Genomic DNA, 19,394 nt, shown 5'->3' with positions numbered 1-19,394 from the left:
TTCTCTCCAAGGTGAAGACACTCAGGAGTTTCTGCAAGTTTCCTAATGCCTAACCCCCCCCCCCCCCCCTCACCCAAAAAACTGCTTTTTATGAATGACAGACTGAGTATGGAAAACTGAGAATTTATTGTGGCACTTTCATCAATCAACACACAGTGATAAACTAAAAGATCCTTGTTTTTAAACATGCACGTGGGCGGATGAATGTCCTACTGTACATTCACTGGCTCCGTGTGTTCAACAGCACGACTGATGTGTTACAGCAGCAGTTTCAGACTTGTACTTTAAGCTACAACATGAAAACAGTTACTGTGACCGTAGCTGGCGACCAATTGTAAACATGGGATTCATAAGTTATTTAAAAAAACAGTTCTGGAATCATTAAACTTTGATGCATAGTTAGTGCATTTTAAATAACCATCTGTTTATCTTGTCAACAAGATTCATCCAGGCAACATGTTGGGCGCCCGTCAAATCCACACTGTAAATGAAGATGGACGACATGACAGCTCCCAGAAGTGAAGCCGAAGCCCCTTCATCGCCCCCCGGTGGCTGGTTGCAATATAGGTCCTAAACAACACCTCCTCAATTTTAGTGGATGGGCCGAAATGTTATACTTGAAACAATTTTTATTATAAGAAGGATTCTGTCCTTTTAGGCTTTTATCATACTGATGTAAATTGTAAAACAATACAAAATAAATATATAATATTGACTCAAACACCTGTATTCTCAGTGATGCCACGTTGCTATGACAGTACAAAAAGATGAAATTGTACATTTATGCATAGAAATCCCCAAAAGTAGCTGACCTGTATTTTTCAAAATAAAAGATTGATAACTTAGACACATAATGTGATAGTCGACACATGGTAAAGCATCAAAACAAAGACCCCAGACGTTAAAGCCGCCACCAGAACAACTTCACCCATCGGTCGTTTAAGACTCGACTCGTTCCTGAGTATTAGTCTCTCTTTCTTCTATGTGAACACAAAAATAGAAAAGGGATTTCTTCTTTTCCGAGAGAGCCCCGAGGTCAGAGCTAATTGTGCGTCTCAGCCCGTGTTGTGGAGTGTTGAGAGTTCAAAGGTCATTTGTCCGAGTCCGCTGACAGTCCGTGTTTGCGCTCCAGCACATCAAGCGTAGAAGAGAGGGCGCTGAAAAACACAATTAGACATGTTCTGTTTAATGTAGCGACGCTCCCTCAGAGTAAGTGAGGGAGGAAAGCTGAGTCACGATGTAGAGAACAAACACACAACATTACACTGACTCCGTGTGACACTTCGCTCATTTGTGTCGTAAACTACAGCCACGTTTTAATAAATCATCCCTGGAGAACCTTCAGTGGTCAGAGAATTTACATCTTTCCAGGAGATTCATGGGAGGCTCGTCCTCATTGTGATGATTTATAGAGAGTTTCTTCTCAGTCTCTATTCAGGAGAATAAGCTTCCACCTCAAGAGCGACGATAATCATGCAAAGCAACCAGAGAGAATTTAACAGCCAGTGAACTGACGATGAAGATATTTGTTGGTCATTTTTGCTTTGACGTAAATTATATCCCACTTTCACTACACACTTGAAACTTTGTTGTGATGGAAAGAAATTCACACTGTAAATAAAATTGCATCGTCGGCCAATAGTAAAGTGGAATGGGAGAGTGGAAATGAAGAACTCCCTCTACTGATGAGCCATCACATGCAGTACGCATCATCGGTCTCGTGCACGTTCAAATTTAGCGATCGCTCTGATGTTTTCAAAACTGAAATCTGAACCTTCACATCACATCCTCAGGTGCAGTGAAATGTAACGTGACCCGTTTAGTTTTCAGGTTTAATCCATTTGCTTTGCATTAAGGGTCAAGTGGTTGCAGAGGTCAAACATCTATTAAAGGAAAAGTTTGTATTGTTTAATACACACTTTTAAAATAAGTGGTTTTCCTTTGCTCAACTTTTCCTTATGTTCAAATAATCTCGTGGGTATCATCACTCGGTTGGATATTATTCTGAGATTGGAAAATTAAAGTCTTGTGTCACTGCAGGTTGAGAAAACTTTACATGTAGCGTGGCAGCATGAACTTACCAGCCAGGCCTGATGATGTGATATTTGCCGAGCACCGACAGGTCGACCACCGTTGATCCCAGGCGGCTCTGGTCTGTGATTGGTCCACCATCAACCACCACCGCGAGCTTGGGCCAAAGCTCCTGGAACTCCTTCAGAAGCAAAACACGGCAGCAGTCAAGATAAAGACGGAATAAAACTGAAGAGAAACATTCTTCCAACCTGAAGTTTGATGCTGGGAAACATCAAAACTTGTTATAAACGTAAAAGCATCTCCCTTCTTACTTACTAATGTTTCCTTCCTGCATCGGTTCCACTTACCTGTACTTCCAGAGTGCTGCTGTGTGCGCTGATGTTGGCACTGGTGAGCGCCAGTGGTTCCCCACACATCTGGCAGAGACGCCTCATGAAGGAGTGGTCTGGGATACGCACGCCAACAAGCTGAGGGATCATAGATAATTATTAATTCATAATTTGGTGACATATCTCCCCAAGGATCCACTTATGGGAGTGAACCTACTGAGGTGAAGGGGTTGAGGTCCGTGTTGAGTAGGTCCGATCTTTCAAACACCAGAGTGACGGGACCAGGCAGCAGGTCACCTAACAGCTCCTCCTTCACGTTCACCTTACAGTACCTGATAACACAAGAAAACAGGATCGAGCTGAGCTGTGGATTCAACTCTGCTGATGCTCTGAGTCATGACCTGAAATAACATCCACTGATTTTTGGAATAGCAAAGACGTGTTGACTCTCCCCCATCCACCAAACAACACAATGGACCCAAACCAGCGCCTTCCTCTCACTCACTTGTAGATATCCTGAATTTCTCCCACGCAGATGGCCAGCGGCTTGTGTCCGTTCCTCCCCTTGACGTCGTACGTTTTTCGGACAGCGTCGGAGTTTTGAGCCAGACACGCCAGACCATAGATGGTGTCTGTGGGCACGCCGACCACGTGACCCTCCTTCAGGGCCTCCGCCGTGCACCTCAGGATGTCAGCACCATCTGCAGGTCAGAGGTTACAAGGGTCAACGAGGCAACACCCACAGTGGAGAGAAGTATGACGACGCAGAGTGGAACTGGAAACACAGCACTGCAGTGTCTGTAAACATGATTGAATTTCCAGATTCATATGAGATCACCGCGACCTTCAGAATCGGAATCGAATCAGTGCATCCTTGAGACCGAGTGAATGTTTGTACCAAACGTGAAGAGATAGAATGGGATGGACGGACAGTCCCTTAATGCCTCCATCCACTGGCTAGAATAAAGAGGCCGTTACTGATGTTTATTTATGTATTAAACATTTAAATGTTTGTTGGTCTGTAATGACACATGAGTCCCTTATCTGGCCTTGACTAACTGATTGGAAAAAGTATAATCAACCCTAAATTTGGTTTATTAATCCACTTTATTCTTAAACAGAAATACACTAATTAAAGATCAACACAGAAATAAACTTCCCTGTGGATGAATCTAATTACTGAACACTGAACATAAAGTGACCGAATAATATAAATCCAGTGGGGTGACCTTGATGACCATAATATCAGCTGTGTTTATAAGTATACATATCCTAATAACCTCTATCATCTTACCTATGTTTTATTTGATCTTCTTTTTGGACTTTTCTCACCTCTAAATTGTTTCCTGTTTGTGTCTGAGCTCTTTTGCTGTGTGATGCTTTAACATAGTTTCTTATGTTCGTCTTCCGTTGTTCATTTTTAACTTGCAAAGCACCTTGTCACTAATCTAATACAAATCACGTTGATTGTTGTAATTATTACGATGTGACCTTTACTGTCATAATAGACTCTGACGTTAAATGAAGTGGGCAGGTCCACATCCCAACAGGAAAAGCAGGAATCTGATGTAACACAGTGTAATGCTGACTCCAGCTGATGTAAACACAGACGGAGCCACGTGTTCTCCACGGTTCTCCAGCTGTGACACACTCACCTGCCTGATCCTGGTGAACCGTGGGCCCGCTGGGGGTCGGCGGCAGGAACCGCAGCACTTTGGTCCTCAGCTCTTTACACATGTCCGCTCCGAGGCGACGAGCTGCGGCTGAACGAGGAGCAGCTCCGGGTCTGATCAGATCAACAGCGACGCTACACACACTCTTCATGAAACTCACACTTCATAACATACACACTTCATAACACACACACCTCAGGGAGGATGAGTCGCTTCATGCACCGGCAGCGTGTTGACCGATCAAATGACGAAGATTTCCGGGTTACGCCCCTAAAACAATGACGACACGTTTCTTAAAGGGCCAGCAGCACACAGGGGAAAAGACCGAAAAAGTAATTATGACAAATGATAAATACTACTTATAATAGAAGAAGACGAAGAAGGCTCATACTACTAATACTAATACAAACCGTTATTATAATAACAATACGTATTTTTCTCAGACTACTGCTACTTCTGCTAATACTACTATTATTAACAATAATATTAATTAAAAACTTATTTAGATCATCTCCAGAAGAATCTATAGGCCTTGTCACCTTGATTCCCTGGGACATATTCATACAGTTTTCTTGGATTTCATCGATGGAGAAATCTGAACCAGAGATCTCTGTATTTAATAAAGGTGTGGGACTTAATTAGTGGGTGGTTGTCTTATAAATACTCCCCTTAGCGACTTTGTGTGTTCTTGAAAGATTAAGTATTATCTCTAAAGGCATGTTCTTGTATTTGTTAAAAAACCTCCTGCAGACTTTTTTCGCACATTGACAATTATAGTGACCCGCCCTCATTCATTAGACAGACTGACTTCACCTGTGAGCGCCTGCTTAAACACACACACAGTGAGGAAACGTGTTTACAGAACAAACATGTCTGTTGTCATGTCTTCTGACACAGGTAACAAACAATACATTTATCTGTTTACTTGTGACATTTGTCAACATTACTGGAAGTGTCTGTGTGAAACATTTACAGACTCTGCAGGAGATAAACCCACTGTGAGGACTGAAGATGACGTCTCAACTGTCAAACAGGTCAGTTTCACTCTGGAGCTTTAATCTTTGGATCTATGACCAAAGTAACTGGTGACTTCTCCTCTTCAGCAGCTGGAGGAGGTCAACAACAGACTGGGGACCTTGTCTGAGGGGATAACCATGTGTGAGAGGGTCCTGAACGACCTGAAGGATCTCAGTGAGGTTCTCGTGGTGAGGGCTTGTTTTTCACCCTGAAGCCTGAAAACCGCGTCACATTATTCAGATTTTGAATATTAACCAGTTATTTCCCACAGAGGAAATCTCTCCAGGATGTGACCTTACCACCGCAGAAGTGACCAGAAGAGGAACAGCATGCTTCTGATGTAATTATAATAAACTGAAAAGTTACAGTGACAAGGATAAGGTTTTATTAGTATTATATTGCTCTCAATTCAGAAAGTTATCATATTACTTTATACGAAACAAGCATAAGCAAACATTTTCACATTATACATTCTTTTAAAAAAATACAAATCCTTCCCGATTCTTCACTCTTTGGGTGTCAAGACATTCCTTTGGAAGCATATTGTTTCCTCTCCCTCCGTTTTGTAAATATTGCCATAATCAGTTTCCAAAAACAGAAAAACGACAAACACACTGGCTTTACATTTGTGAACAAACTATCTGCTTCCAAACAAATGTCATCATCAGCGATTTGCTGACGTCAACCTCATCTACAGCTGCAAGTTTGACTTTTCTCTGAGGGTGCGCCAACAAACGATCGAAATGTCAACGTTGAAAAGTGTGAAAGGCTGAGATGATTACATAAAATGGAGTGAGCCTGAAAGAAACATGTACCCATAAAGTGTGAAAGTAAAACAAGGAAAAGCTGCTTACATTTGACCAAAAACAACAAAAAAAACAATTCTTAGAACAGAATCATTCATTCACGAGGAGCTCCATCAAACAAATCCAGTTTGGTTTTTAAACCAGATACATCAGAGGAAAAAACGGCACAAGAAGGTTTTAACTGTGTTGCGACTTGAACTACACACTACAAAGTCCATATTCATAACACTCCAAATCTGAAATGCAGTTTAATGGAGTAGCATGCATCAATATGTCAACATTGGAAAGACAACTTTTGCCACTGACTTCTGCATATCAGGTTTGAGCCGAATACGCCGTGGTGGGAGGAATATATTAACTTTTTTGTCATAGGAGTCGGTGATTAAACTTGCGAATGCCACTTAAAATTGCATAGTTGTGTTCACTGACAGTATGCATGGATAAGGATGTGTTGAAGGTATGAGCTGAACTCTTGGCAGTAATGTCATTAAGTGCCTTGACGGGTAGAATGGTGTGTAAACTATAACATTTCATGATCTAACGGAGCAAACTTTCGATTTAGATGCTCCTGATATCAAATACTGCACATTTGGAATGGTTCAGAGCACATGGTCTTTTAAAAACACATTTAACAGGTCAATCAGGGGAAAGCTCCGCTCCTGCAAATTACAGGGAAGCAACGAAAAAGCCAGATATAGATAACATGTCAGTTTTGATCCTACAACCTGGAACTAAAAGGTAGAATCACATCACCTGCATCTGTTGTGTAGCCATGTGTGTATATAATCTTTTTAAAATGCTGCATATCCACAACATTACAACTGGCACACGATACGAATCACAAGCTTTCTGTCTCAGGGCTTTTGCCTCCATGGGATCTCCCGGTGGATGCAAGGCCCCTGAGACCTGGTGAAGATGAGCGTGTCGTATCAATGTCAGACTGTCAAGGCAAAGAGAACAGTTAAAGTTGTAAGGCCAAGTAGCTCTACACTCAGTATACAGGGCACAATGCCTTTGCTCTATCATCATTGCATTATGTCCCATGTGAAGCAATACTGTTCAATTATACTCTAAGCAGGGGGCTGTGTTACATATATAGTCTTGTTACAATGGGGACTGTACAGAAACCGAGCTGCTTGTAAAACTACAGCAAACCCAATATTCTGCGTGAATGTGAATTGGGGGGGGGGGGGGGGGGTTGCAATGTTAGAGGGAATACATTAGTAATTCAAAAGTCTATACAAAAATACAAATTCTAGAATAATCTACAAGTTTCTCAAAGATGTTTACACTAAAATGTACCATATATACACTGTCGCCAGGACACCATCTTTTCAAATGCTACTTTACAGCAGTTGTGTACAAAAAAAGTCTGTAGTGGTGCTGCACCTCAGCTCACGAGAGCTGTCGGATTACTCACTTTACAAGTCAGTGTGCAATAAACAGGGAAGAGTGCAGCAAAAAACGTTGGGCCACTGCATGTGTGCGTGTGTGTGTGTCTGTGCGCGTGCATCAGGTGAAGAGAAACACACGTTTGAGCGACAAATCAAGGGACCTAGGATCAGTTATGACTTGATGCATCCCTGAGAGGGCCACAGCCCTTTAAAACACGGGATGTCGACAGTAGACTGTTACTGTTTTCATTGTGGACAACTTCTGCAAACAAGCAGATCCTAGAGGATTAATTTGCTTCACTCTGCATCGACCGTCGGTGCTTCTTTCCTCGACAACTTGCTTTTAGCGAAACCCATTACGTTCATAAAAAGGAAAAGACAATTCAGTAACAAACATTTTCAACTTGAAAACACAACAAATGATTGAAATAAATTAATAGATTTTTCTGCTATCTTGATAACAATAGTATTACATGTATAATGAAAGAATCAAGCATTTAAATAAATTAACATGTACAAATTTAAATTAATTTTAAGTTATAGGCAACTTATTGACGTGTTGATTTCACTCAAAGAGACTGATCACAGGTTCTTACCTCAGTTAGTGAACATCTGTCAGAACAAATAGGAAAGAATCAACACATTTTTCTTGACTACACTGGTCTGCCTAGAAAACAAAAATACTGAGGAAATCACTTCATCTTGTTTGACGGCCATATGTGGGGCCGCGTGGACGAACCCTTCAAATTCCTGCTGGGAGCAATGCTTGATAAAATTATAGCAATTTCTTCTAACATACAGTGCATTCTGGTCAGTTGCAAACCAGCTTTAAGCGTTTGTTAGGGACCTGTAGTACAGTACAAGGATATACAGACACGTTTGTTTTCCTGCTCAGGCTTGAGACCTTGGAGCCAGAAAACCGGAACTCTTCAGTTATCAGTGCTTGGACAACAGGGTTATTATATACAGTTTGATTATGTCTTTTCAACAAAGGATCTACTGCTTTTTCCCTGCATTAATAAGCATTAACGTTGCTAAATCTCAATAAGCAAACTAATCCTGTTTCTAAAAAAGCAACTACTGCCATGTCTCACAAGAGAAGGTCATCATAGTTTGTGTATACATGTTGCACAATGCCACACAACAGAATGCATTGCAGGTACAGGGGCTCCAAGCACAGGCTGTATCAGGAGAAAGACGAGGCGTCACCGAGGTGTGGGTGGAATCGGTGACTGTGGATAAGTGGGTGCAACAGACAAACACATGGTGCCAGACTCAGAAGGCAGCTCTTTTAAGGATTGCCCTCTGTGGCCATGTGGAATTCATCCGTGACCAGCAACAGAGCCTCAATGTTGGCAGTTGTCCCAGGGCTCTGCAGGGAGAGGAAGTCCGAGACGTCCATGCTGCTTAGACCTTCAGCCGAGGGAGGGTTGGACGTGGAGAAAGTCTGAGCTGAGGACGACAACGAAGAAGAAGAAGAAGAAGGGGCGGCCTCCAGGCTCACCTCACCTGCCGTGGAGGAAGACTCTGGGAGACAGGACGACGGAGATGGAAGGCGGGGAGGCTCTGGGGGCTGTGGTAGTGGGGGAGGAGGGGGCTCTGGTGCTTGCTGCGGTGCTGGGGCTGAAACGATGGAGGAGGCACTCTTTGAACTCTTCTCTTTAGCAGCGTCCCTGCAGGCACATTGGCACTGGCAGGATTCCTCCTGTTTGATGATGATGACGGGCAGGCTGAGGCCGATCTGTTGGACTGAGTTACCTGAAACAGATGAAGAGAAACGTTCACAGAAAAAACAAGTGATTTACCTTCCAAATCATAGTCATAAGTTGTTCCAAGCAGCATCTTCAACGGTGAAATATTTGAGAACAACTCTAATCAGATACACTTCTCATGCAACATTCTCAGATTTCAACTTTTTGCAATGTGTGAGCTTTTTTGTATATATTTTTAAATTGTTAAATGTAATATTTATTGGATGTTTGACAACATTGAAAGACTCTTGACATGTGGGAAATTCAAATTCCACCTGATCATTTATGAATTTAAAAAAATGAAATCATTAATAGAAAATATTCACTAATCAATAACTAAAACAAATCATTAACCCAAATGCTCAGACAAATGTACGATTTAGCTTGTATGAAAGTTATGCATAAAAGTCAGTGTCTTAATAGTTCACGACACTTACCAGCATTTCCTCCAACTGGTATGGCTGTAGTGAAGAAAACCTTTTCCACTTTTGGAGCTCCTTTTTGTGACTGCAAACAAATTCAAGCAGATTAAAAAAAGCTGGGGAAACATTACAGATGCATGAAGTAGTTTTCTGCTGTATCAAAGGAATGTGGCTGATATATTATGCTAAATTAATTAGTTGATTAATTACTGACGGTAGTTTTGTAATCCTCAAAGAAATTTAGATCAGAAGATAGATTTCAAGATATCTCTAATATTCACTCCAATGCAAAAAAGAGTGCGTTTCTTAACTGGATAACGCATCATCAAATGAGGACTAGGACAGATCAAGTCACCACATGTTTACAGTGTGGGAGCATTACTCACAGATTCTGGGTTCTGCTGGCTACTGGCAGCACTGCTCAGGATCCACTGGAGGTTCTGGTCAGACATGACCAGGCTGGGCTGCAGCAGGTTCTGCGTGGGTGCTATGGTGATGGTGGCTGGGGCCGGAGCGAGAATAGGGACCGAGTTGGGGACAGGGTTGTTGGCCAAAGGCACAGGTTGAGCCACAGCTGCCAAAGCGTCTGTTGTGGTGGCTGCAACAACAGACGCAGCAGCAGTGCCTGGTATAGTGGTGGTGGTCAGTGCTGGAGCCACTACAGGCGGAGCAGGATCAGGCGGTGGTTGGGGAGTGGTCTGGGTGGCGCTGTCCGTCTGCAGGAACGTGTGTGGCAGTGTCATGAAGTGCTGCGAGGGGGCCGGGCTTGGTGCTGGGCCAGAAGCCTGAGGGGGCGCGTCTGAGACCTGCTGAGGCCCGGTTAGTTGCATGAAAGGTTTGGCGGAGGTGACAGAAGCGGTGACAGATGCAGAGGTGGAGGCGTGAGAGAAAGAGCTCTTGCTGAGCTGGGAAAAAGCCTCCATGTCACAAGCTGTGTGGGAACAGGACGATGAGGAGGTAGGAGTGATAGTGAAAGAGATGAGAGTCGAGGCATTGTTCCCTCCCGTTTCGCCAAGGCTCTCTGAGGAGGGAAATAAAAACTCCTTCAGAACAAGCACCTGAGATGTAATTTTAACTTACAGGATTTTAAAATGTTCTTACCATTGTTATGGGCATCGTCTTGGCTGACACTATTTTCAGGACTCTGGAACATGAGCTCAAAGATTTTCACAGGCGTCACATTGTTTAGGTCCAAATTTTGAGCCTGTAAAAATATTTAATTATAAAAATATTTAATTAATACATTAAAATACTAGAACAGCCAGAAACTTGTTTTTCTAATTACACAAAAGGAAAACTGAGTTACTTGACAGTTGCTGTACATCTTCAATCCCGAAGCAGAGGCCACACTTACATTATGGATGTTCTCTCGTAGATCTGAGTCTGTAGAGATGAGGCTCAAGTCACTGAGGCACAGCGAGTGATTTGCATCCTGTAATTAAAGAGATGAAAAGTTCCTAATTAAAGTTGCCACTGCTGCACTCAAGTGCTGAGTCATGCAAACAAGACAGGAGTGAAACTGCAACACTTACTGTAAGTCACTATAAAAGACTAGATTAAAAATCAGCAGTTAAGCAAACAAGGTAAACTAGTCGATTAATGACTACAAATGAAAAACCGATAAGGATAATAAATTAATCCGTTGTAGTGCCAACCCCTCTAACCTTTGACTGACATGCTCCATGTCATGTGACTGAGAGCTCATGTGACTGAGAGCTAAATATTATAAAAGAATGATAGTGTAATTTTGCGCTCAGGCAGCAAACGGAGAACAAGAGCAATGTGGTGAAATCAAGAGACGAAAGTGTGCGACGATGACAAGTTGCGGTGCAGTGACTCACTTCAGAGAGGGTGACGCTGAAGGTCTGTCCTTTGTCGTGGCCCCGGATGTGACTCTTCAGGCTGTACTGGCTGCTAAAAGCCTTCTCACAGCCGTCACTGGGACAGCCGAATGGCTTCTCCCCTACAGAGACAGCGGGGAGGAATACACAATGAGAAGGAAAACGTACACGCTGATCTTAACTGTCAGGCAGAAGAAATGAGCCAGGGGTAAAACTTGAGACACTTTCTCTGCGTCAGTCAATATCCTTTGATTAGTTTATGACTTGTTTCTTTGTAATTTTATTGATTTACAGCATCTCCATGACTAAGCACAAGATCTATTGTTTCACTTTTGTTTTGACATGAGGTTCTATTTTATGTGTAGAATTTAAAACAAAGTTCAATTCTCCCTCATTTGAACATAACCAAGGAAACACATATTAGAGACCACCCTAACAGATATGAGTAGCTGGTTATCTGCTCCGTAGAACATTGAGACAGCCGCTCCTGTCCCTGAACAAGCACTTGAGCAAAGAACTGGACCTCAGCTGTAACAAACTGGAATCCTTCTTTTGGGGAAGTAATTTGTCCAAGTACACATGAACACACCCTTTAAAGTTTCTGCTCTTTTATCTACACGTATAAACAGACTGCGGAAATAAAGATCTAGTGAATAGAATACCAAAAATCGATTTGCTTAGGCTACTCAACTTTAACTCGTGTGTTGGTGACAAATCAGGCATAGCTTAAAAAATAAACATGTCCCTGTTCAATCGACTAAAGGACAAACCAAGATTACATAACAAACCCTAAACTGTACCTGTGTGAGTCCGTACATGAGTTCTTAGGTGATGACTTGCAGCAAAAGCTTTTCCACAGCCGTCATGGTCACACCTGAGGACACAAATGGTAAAAACACACATTTAGACCTAACGCAAATAGCCAGTGATGATTTTAAAGACAGAGGATACATGTTTTTAATCGAAGATGGGGAAAATTGGCTCATCTCAAAATTATCTTGAAGTTTTAGTATGTAAATAAGATCTTATCACAATATTGTTGTGGTGTCTTCTACGGTAACGCTGTCGCTGGAGTTTTCATGAACCTTTCCTGTCTTCATTTTCTCTTTTATCTCCCTCCCACTCCTGACGTACTTGTGTGCACGGCTGCAGTTTCCCAAACATTTGCATGTGTGCTGCTGCCGGCTGCTACTCCTACGCTTTGTGCTGTGTGTGTCTACCTAACCTAAAGTGGATATAACTCTATTCAAGCCACATGATTGGTTTGGTGTGAGGAGATTCTCATCATCATTGGCTGTTTGTGTTATCATAGATGGAATGAGTTCTATCCATGTTGTATGTCCTATATTCCCATCGAGGAAATGTTATCATGCAATAATTATCTTTATGGTTTTATCGCCAAGCCCTACTTACAACTACAAACAACTGAGCAACCCGGGAACATCTACTACATTATAAAAAGCACTGCTCTTCATCTTCTACTCGGAGTGAGTTAATCCTGTTGTGATAATGGAAATACTCACCGGAATGGCTTCTCCCCAGTGTGCGTTCGAATGTGCTTCCTCAGGTCGCTGAGTGTGGTAAAGTACTTTGTGCATCCCTCTGAATCACAGTTGAAAGTCTTGCCTGTGTGAAGTCTCTGGTGTGCTTTTAGTCTGAAGAGACAATCAAGGTTGTTTCATTTAGCCACGATGCGAAAACACACTGGATTTAAGCAGCATGTGTTGATTGCTGCTGTACCTAATTTAATATGTCTACAAAGCATAAAAAAAAAGATGGTTGAGTGCACATTAAGATGACGACAGAATCAATTCAGACGGGGGAGACGCCTGGGCAAAGGAACACACTCTCTAGGTGGTGGTTGTATAAGAGGATCTGTGGGCATGGAGGAGGCAAGGGGAAAGTAATGTTATTGAAAAGACAATCCACCCATGTGTGCCACTGCTTTGCTGCCCTAAGTAACAGCCTCTGACAAGGACTTGATGCCACGAGCACGGCTCTGCCAAGCCCCAGACAAGTTGTCATGGCAACGGAGCCAATACGGACCACAGGGCACTGACGTGACCTCGGAGCAAAATCTAAAAAGGTGAAGATCCTCTGTAGGGAGAACTGATCTGGCACTGAGCAAAAGAGAGATACAGCAAAACCCTAACCCTTTTTTTTACGATGGCGACAGCTTTGAGGGGGCTATCATAGTCATTGTGGTTAATTGGTTGATGCTGTCATACTCCAAGAAATCCATTGGGTCACAAGTTGCCTTTTCTCTGTCTCTTGAGCCTAGTGTAGTCAAGAACATGTTTTATACTCATTATCTGCTGCACCATCATTCAAGCCAGTAGTTTGAACTTATTTTTTGAATAAGATATAGAATGTCTTAGATGACCAAACGAATCCCTTTGCCAAAAAAATTATTAAACTTGATTGCCATTTAAAATAAAAACTACAGCATTTAGAGAAATGCATAGTGACTGGTGCAATGTTCCCACACTGTGTGTAGATCAGACGGATGATGAGAGAGCAGTTCCCTGAGATAATGTTCTGTTTGTTCTTCGTATTGTTCCGTTTACTCATTGTTTGTATTCTACTTGTGTACACTGACTCTGTGTATCTTGCACCTCTGACCAAATAGATTTCCTTCTTATAATAAAAAAAGATAACATGACGGATTTTAAAATGCTCGAAAACAGTGCCTGAGGTCAGAATAAACCTTCCACCACATAAAATCATATTATATATTTTTATATGATCATATAAATATATGATCATATAAAACAGTGAAATACATTGATAAATTGATATTTCTGTCTAGTAGCATTACTTGTTGTGGCACTCATTTTATGGTGGAGCCTGTCGTGACTTTATATCGCCATAAAAAAAACACCAAGAGGAGAAATAAAACAACAAAGCTGCATGTGGACTCACCTGTACAGTGTGTTGAAGGCTTTCTCACAGCCTTGCACATCACACTCAAAGGGCTTCTCCTTGGTGTGAACACGGACGTGGATCTTGAGACTGTAAGAGGTGAGGAAGGCCTTTCCACAGCCCTGTTGATTACACACAAATGTGTATTCGCCCCTGTGAGTCTTCTGGTGTGTCCGCAGGTTTCCCGCCGTACTGTACGTCCTTGTGCAGCCCTCAAACATGCACTGGTAGCGCTTCACCTGAAGGAAGAGGTGAAGGTCATTATTTAAACAATGTGAACAGAATGCAGCGGTACTGTATGAAATCACAATTAAGATAAGGAAGTAAACTAGTGCCTCATTTTGAGAAGCCAGGGAGAAAGTCATTTGATAATTCAGATCAGCAAAACCCAACATCGCCATACAATGAAGTGACAGTCTGAGTGGATGTGACCTTTCAGAGGGGACCTCAACTCAATGACTCAGCTAGCCGTCAGCACATGAAGCGGGTGAGCACAAAGGACAGCGATGATGCCTAACCCCCAGTGCAGTACATCCCATCCAATGTGTTTCACAGCACCGATCTCCTCTGCAGTATGGCAGTCTCCTGCTCTCCTCTCACACTGAACCCCCGGGGCAGTGTGAATAAATGCAGTCCATTCTGTTCTTCGAAAACGCTAACCAGTGCTGAACACAAAGCAAGAGGGAGAGAACTTGTGGTCCAACACCTCGACAGGACAAGCTACATTCTCAACTGACACTATTCCTGTGACTCAATGTCTTAATGTTCTTAGAAATAATAATAATTACAATGTCCAACTGTAACATTTCCCCATTCAGATGACTTCAATAATAAAAGACCACAGTTTAGACCGAGACAAACTTTGGCAGCATAGTTTACTTAAGAAAAGCAAAGACACCACCAGAACAAAAGATCTTTTGATAACAGGCCTAATACATAATTCGAATTTATGTGAATGTACCACAAAAAGCAAATAATATGTACGTTCGACATCAAAATTTGTCAAAATCAGAAGATGGAGCTTAACTTTGCTTATGTGTTTTCTAGTTTCTAGGGTGTGCACTTCTGAGTAGAATTACTACAGTATCATAAGTATCTGGTCTACTTTATTGACCCCTCGGATATTCTTAAAGCATTACCAACCAATAATGCAGCACAATACCAGTGATCCAGACAATCCAACAGAACGTACCAACACCAAGCAAATACAGTGTTTGATGTTCAGCATTAGCACTAATAACCGGCCTTTTGCATGTTTAGTGATAATATGGCTGGTGGGTTAAGACCCAGGCACAGTACTCTACTAAGACCGAACACTGTGCCCTCAATCTCAAGTAAACAAATCATGTTCACTCAAAAGAAGGAATATGACACATCACCATGAATCTGGCCCTTTCATTATGACTCAGAACCAACTGAGCAGTGTTGGGCAATTTTGTCGGTGATGCAGTCTTGATGAAAATATAAACCATTTGTGAAGGTTGTTATTGGCGACAGATAAGAAAAGGGACTGCAAACTTTTACACCCTGCCTCATATTTGGCTTTCCCAGTGCACACTTATTACTGTGAGATGGTTTTGTTGTCCATTTCTGCTAATTAGGCTAGGATAGGTTTCATAATATGGCAAATTCACCACAGGAAGATCACTGTAGGTTGTGAGTAGGGCAAATGCAGTTCACAGTCTACCAAGCAAAAATAATAATAATAACCATCTACAGTTCCATTGAGCTGGAATGCACACAAAACACAAAACAAAGCCTGAGGATGTGTCCGAGTACAACAGGGTTATGGAGAGAACCGCCTACAGGTCAACATCAGCAAAACAAAGGAAGTGTTGTGGGAATTCAGGAGATCCAGGACTCCCACTACTCCTCTTTCCACGAGGGGAAATGCGGGAGAATGTGCAGGAGCAGTAATATCCGGGTTGTCTACTTTAACAGCAAACTGGACTGAACCAAGGACTCAAGAGCGCTCAGCAGTAAGGGTAACAGTTGCATCTTTTTTTCTGCACAGACTCCAGTACATTAACATCTGTGACACCATGAAGGCAACAATGTTTTATTAGTCTACGGTGGCCAGCACTATTTTCTATGCTGTGGTCTGCTGGGGCTTTATCCTGAGGGTGACGGACAAAATGATTCAGAGGGCTGGCTCAGTCCTGGGGGTGGGAGCTGGACCCTTTGCATTTACGTGCTAAGAGGAGGATGTTGTCAAATCTCCTCTCCATCATAGACAACATCTTCCACCCTTCACACAGTGTTCTGGGTAGCCAGAGGAATACATTCAGCCAGAGGATCAGACCTACTGGGTTTTCCAGTGACGGCCACAGGGGGAACTTCTGTGACTATACAATTCCTCCCTTCTCTGACCAGCGCCACCAGTGCTCTAAGGTTAATTTACTTTGAGGCCATTTTACACATTTTATCAGGTAACCTTCAAACAGCATGGTTCATTTTATTGTTAGATTACTCTTAAGCTACTTAGTTTTCACCTGTCAATACTCGAAATCTCTCAAATTTGTCATATTTCTCTACTCAATTCCTGTTCATTATCATATTGATTTCTATTTAAAAGCAGTTTCGATTTTTTCACTTATTTACCTCCTTTTTCCAGACTCTGTTGAGCCATCCTAAGAGAACAGTTTCCCTGTGGCAATCGTTCAATTCATGCACATGTGTTCTTACTATGCATTCAAGGAGTAAGGTATCTTGTCAATGGAACATTCAAATTTCATCAATATGAGGGAGTTCCACATATTTTATATCTGGAATAGAGGCACTTATTTAGTCTTACCTCTCTCTGCTTAGTCTCTGGGCACTCAGAGTGCAGGGTGAGTGTGGCCCCCTCTATATTGCGTGGCATGGGCGTCGAGCCTGGATTTATTGTGAACTGGATCTGGTCGGCAGAAATGGTGTGGTGCACATAACCCTGTGACATGGCATCAGGGTCCGTCATGAATACCATAGAGCCATCCTCGTCAGCTTCCCCCTCTGTTAAGAAGATGATACCATCTCCGTCCCTTCCACAGTGAAGCTCCTCTTCGCCCTCTTCATCCAGCCGGATGGGGTCCCGCTCTATGAGCACTGTGGTGCGGTCGTACATGCGTCCAGATGACGACGAAGGCTCAGCGATCTTGTCGTCTTCTTCTTCTTCGTCGTCGTCGTCGTCCCGCTCCAGGTGATCCACCTCCACCTCAAAGAACATGGGCGCCCCCTTTTGAGGGCCATTGTCACTCATGGTCCTTGGTGCCTATCCTTCCTGGGCAAGGAGGACTGCACACTTAAACGCTTACAGCCTGAAGAAAAAAACAATCAGTGAGTAAAAGGACTTTTTTTGTTCTTAATTTGGATAAGCTCTAGTTTGTTTATTCTAATTAAGATGGGCTTTTTGTGGAGCACATTCCAAGGACAAACCAATTAAAAATACTTCACATCAGACATAAAAAGGCAGAGAGATGGGATATAATATGCAAATCAACATATTTAGTGAATTCATGTATTAAGGGCTGGGCAACAAAACAATATCAATTACTATCGCAATAAAATTGTCATCAAAGGCGATAAATAACCAAGGTTCAATGTATATATTGATACATTGCTTTTGCATTGTGCAAACACAGGGAGATGTAGCACATGACTGATCCAGTGTTTGTCATTCTCTGCACATAAAGAAATATCCTACACACAGGGGCAGAAGTCACATGACATGCATTGCTGATAATCATTGATATCGACTGATGTGAACAATTTGATCTTGATATCATTTGAAGCCATTATGTTTCCATATCTTCAAACCTGTCTGGAGCAAATCCGTGACTTTATCATAACATAACACCTGCCAATCTGTCATCTCACTAATGGCTGGCTGTAAATGCATGTACATTCCCCAGTCTACTCGTTAACAAACCTAATAATTGTCAAGCACTTTAAAACACAACGCTCCTTCTCGAAGAACCACATTAGTCCCGATGGGAAGGGAACCAACATCCGGAGCTAGAAGTTTCTGAAGCCAGTGTCAGAAGTCACGAGACAGCGGCTACAGTCTGCAAACTAATCAACACGATCGATGATTTCCTTCTGATTAAATCTCTTAGTATCACGAAACCAAACATGAGCAACTCGTAGAAAGATGTCACATTACATGACAACGTCAGGCAACTTCTCTGTCCCTGTCCCTGCTCGTCCCTGCACACAGACACACACACACACACACAACATGGCAACTTTACAGGACCCGTCGGACTCAATGTTACTGTTAGCTGAGTGAGTAACAGTCGGGTGGCTCGTTATTTCACAGAATACATCTTGGTTACCCACAGCTAGCTAGCGGCTAAACACAGATACCAACCCGTTCGCTGTACGCGTCTTTTAAATGACACGTCCGCCGTTATTCGCATATTTAAAACGCTACGAGGCTCAACCTCGGAGCTAACCTGTCAGTCACGTTTCTGTCGTTAGCCCCAGCCCCAGATAGGTAAGCTCAATAAACGTTAGCTTGCCGGCTAAGTCGACTAGCAGCGGTTTTAGCTCAACGTTAGCTTTACGCTAGGGTAGCTAGCGCCTTTAGCCGGGCTCACAGTCGATAGCTGATGTGTGACCCAGTCTCCTCTGAGGAGGCACCGAGTTATCCCGGGATAAGGAGTCGCGCTAGCAGGAGCAGACGTGATAGAACGTTTACCTGAGCTGAGATGTAAAGCTCGTCCCTGTGCGGAGGATGTTTCGCTCACTCTTGTATCCCCTCCCTGTTCCACCTCTCAGTGTCAGGAACTCACAGCGATTCCAGATGAATTATGGGAAATTAAATATCAAGCATTCTCTACACATTGTATATTTCAATGAAACGCATATAGTTCAGTGATGTGGATATTTTGATGCACAGATAAACTTAACACACACATTTATTGTGGACGCGCTAAACGCCGCATTTCAGGGCAATTCTCGAAGTGGAGAAATGTCGTTCTCCCTAATAGAAAGAAGTGCATTTGGAAGCATCTGGAAGTTGAATCGCAGGGCAGATGGGGACAGATGTTCACGTTCTCCTCCTCCAACTTAAAGATGGCAACACACACCAACACAAACACACATATGTGAAGACTAAACATTAAAGACATTCCTGCCATCAGCAAGTCAAACCTGTTCATGTCAATTTGTGTCAAGATATGAGATCTTTGTTATTGGTTTCACTGCTAATTTAATTGCATCATT

General features: G+C 42.6%; 2 protein-coding genes across 3 annotated transcripts; both read right to left on the bottom strand.

The window, feature by feature from the left end:
• Positions 1 to 107: 107 nt before the first annotated feature.
• Positions 108 to 4,319, bottom strand: yrdc (yrdC N(6)-threonylcarbamoyltransferase domain containing). The gene is made up of 6 exons (XM_053431707.1): positions 4,019 to 4,319; positions 2,869 to 3,064; positions 2,581 to 2,695; positions 2,382 to 2,501; positions 2,082 to 2,212; positions 108 to 1,157 (listed from the first exon to the last, which is right to left on the bottom strand). The coding sequence occupies exons 1-6, from the start codon at positions 4,185 to 4,187 to the stop codon at positions 1,091 to 1,093; spliced, it is 798 nt and encodes a 265-aa protein (XP_053287682.1). The 5' UTR covers positions 4,188 to 4,319; the 3' UTR covers positions 108 to 1,090.
• Positions 4,320 to 5,415: 1,096 nt separating this feature from the next.
• mtf1 (metal-regulatory transcription factor 1) lies at positions 5,416 to 18,972 on the bottom strand. Of its 2 annotated transcripts, none has more exons than XM_053431705.1 (11): positions 18,868 to 18,972; positions 16,984 to 17,485; positions 14,190 to 14,428; positions 12,791 to 12,922; positions 12,068 to 12,141; positions 11,268 to 11,389; positions 10,781 to 10,858; positions 10,528 to 10,630; positions 9,813 to 10,447; positions 9,442 to 9,511; positions 5,416 to 9,011 (listed from the first exon to the last, which is right to left on the bottom strand). In XM_053431705.1, exons 2-11 carry the CDS (start codon positions 17,425 to 17,427, stop codon positions 8,545 to 8,547), a joined length of 2,364 nt encoding a protein of 787 aa, XP_053287680.1. In that variant the 5' UTR covers positions 17,428 to 17,485; positions 18,868 to 18,972; the 3' UTR covers positions 5,416 to 8,544. The 2 variants fall into 2 exon arrangements, with proteins under 2 accessions (XP_053287680.1, XP_053287681.1); XM_053431706.1 differs by lacking the exon at positions 18,868 to 18,972 and adding an exon at positions 18,538 to 18,860.
• Positions 18,973 to 19,394: the final 422 nt, after the last annotated feature.

This window comes from Pleuronectes platessa, chromosome 10, assembly GCF_947347685.1.
Source record: "Pleuronectes platessa chromosome 10, fPlePla1.1, whole genome shotgun sequence".
Lineage (NCBI taxonomy): Eukaryota > Metazoa > Chordata > Actinopteri > Pleuronectiformes > Pleuronectidae > Pleuronectes > Pleuronectes platessa.
Note: the sequence above shows the minus strand (reverse complement) of the source record. Positions and strands in the feature narration are given on the sequence as shown.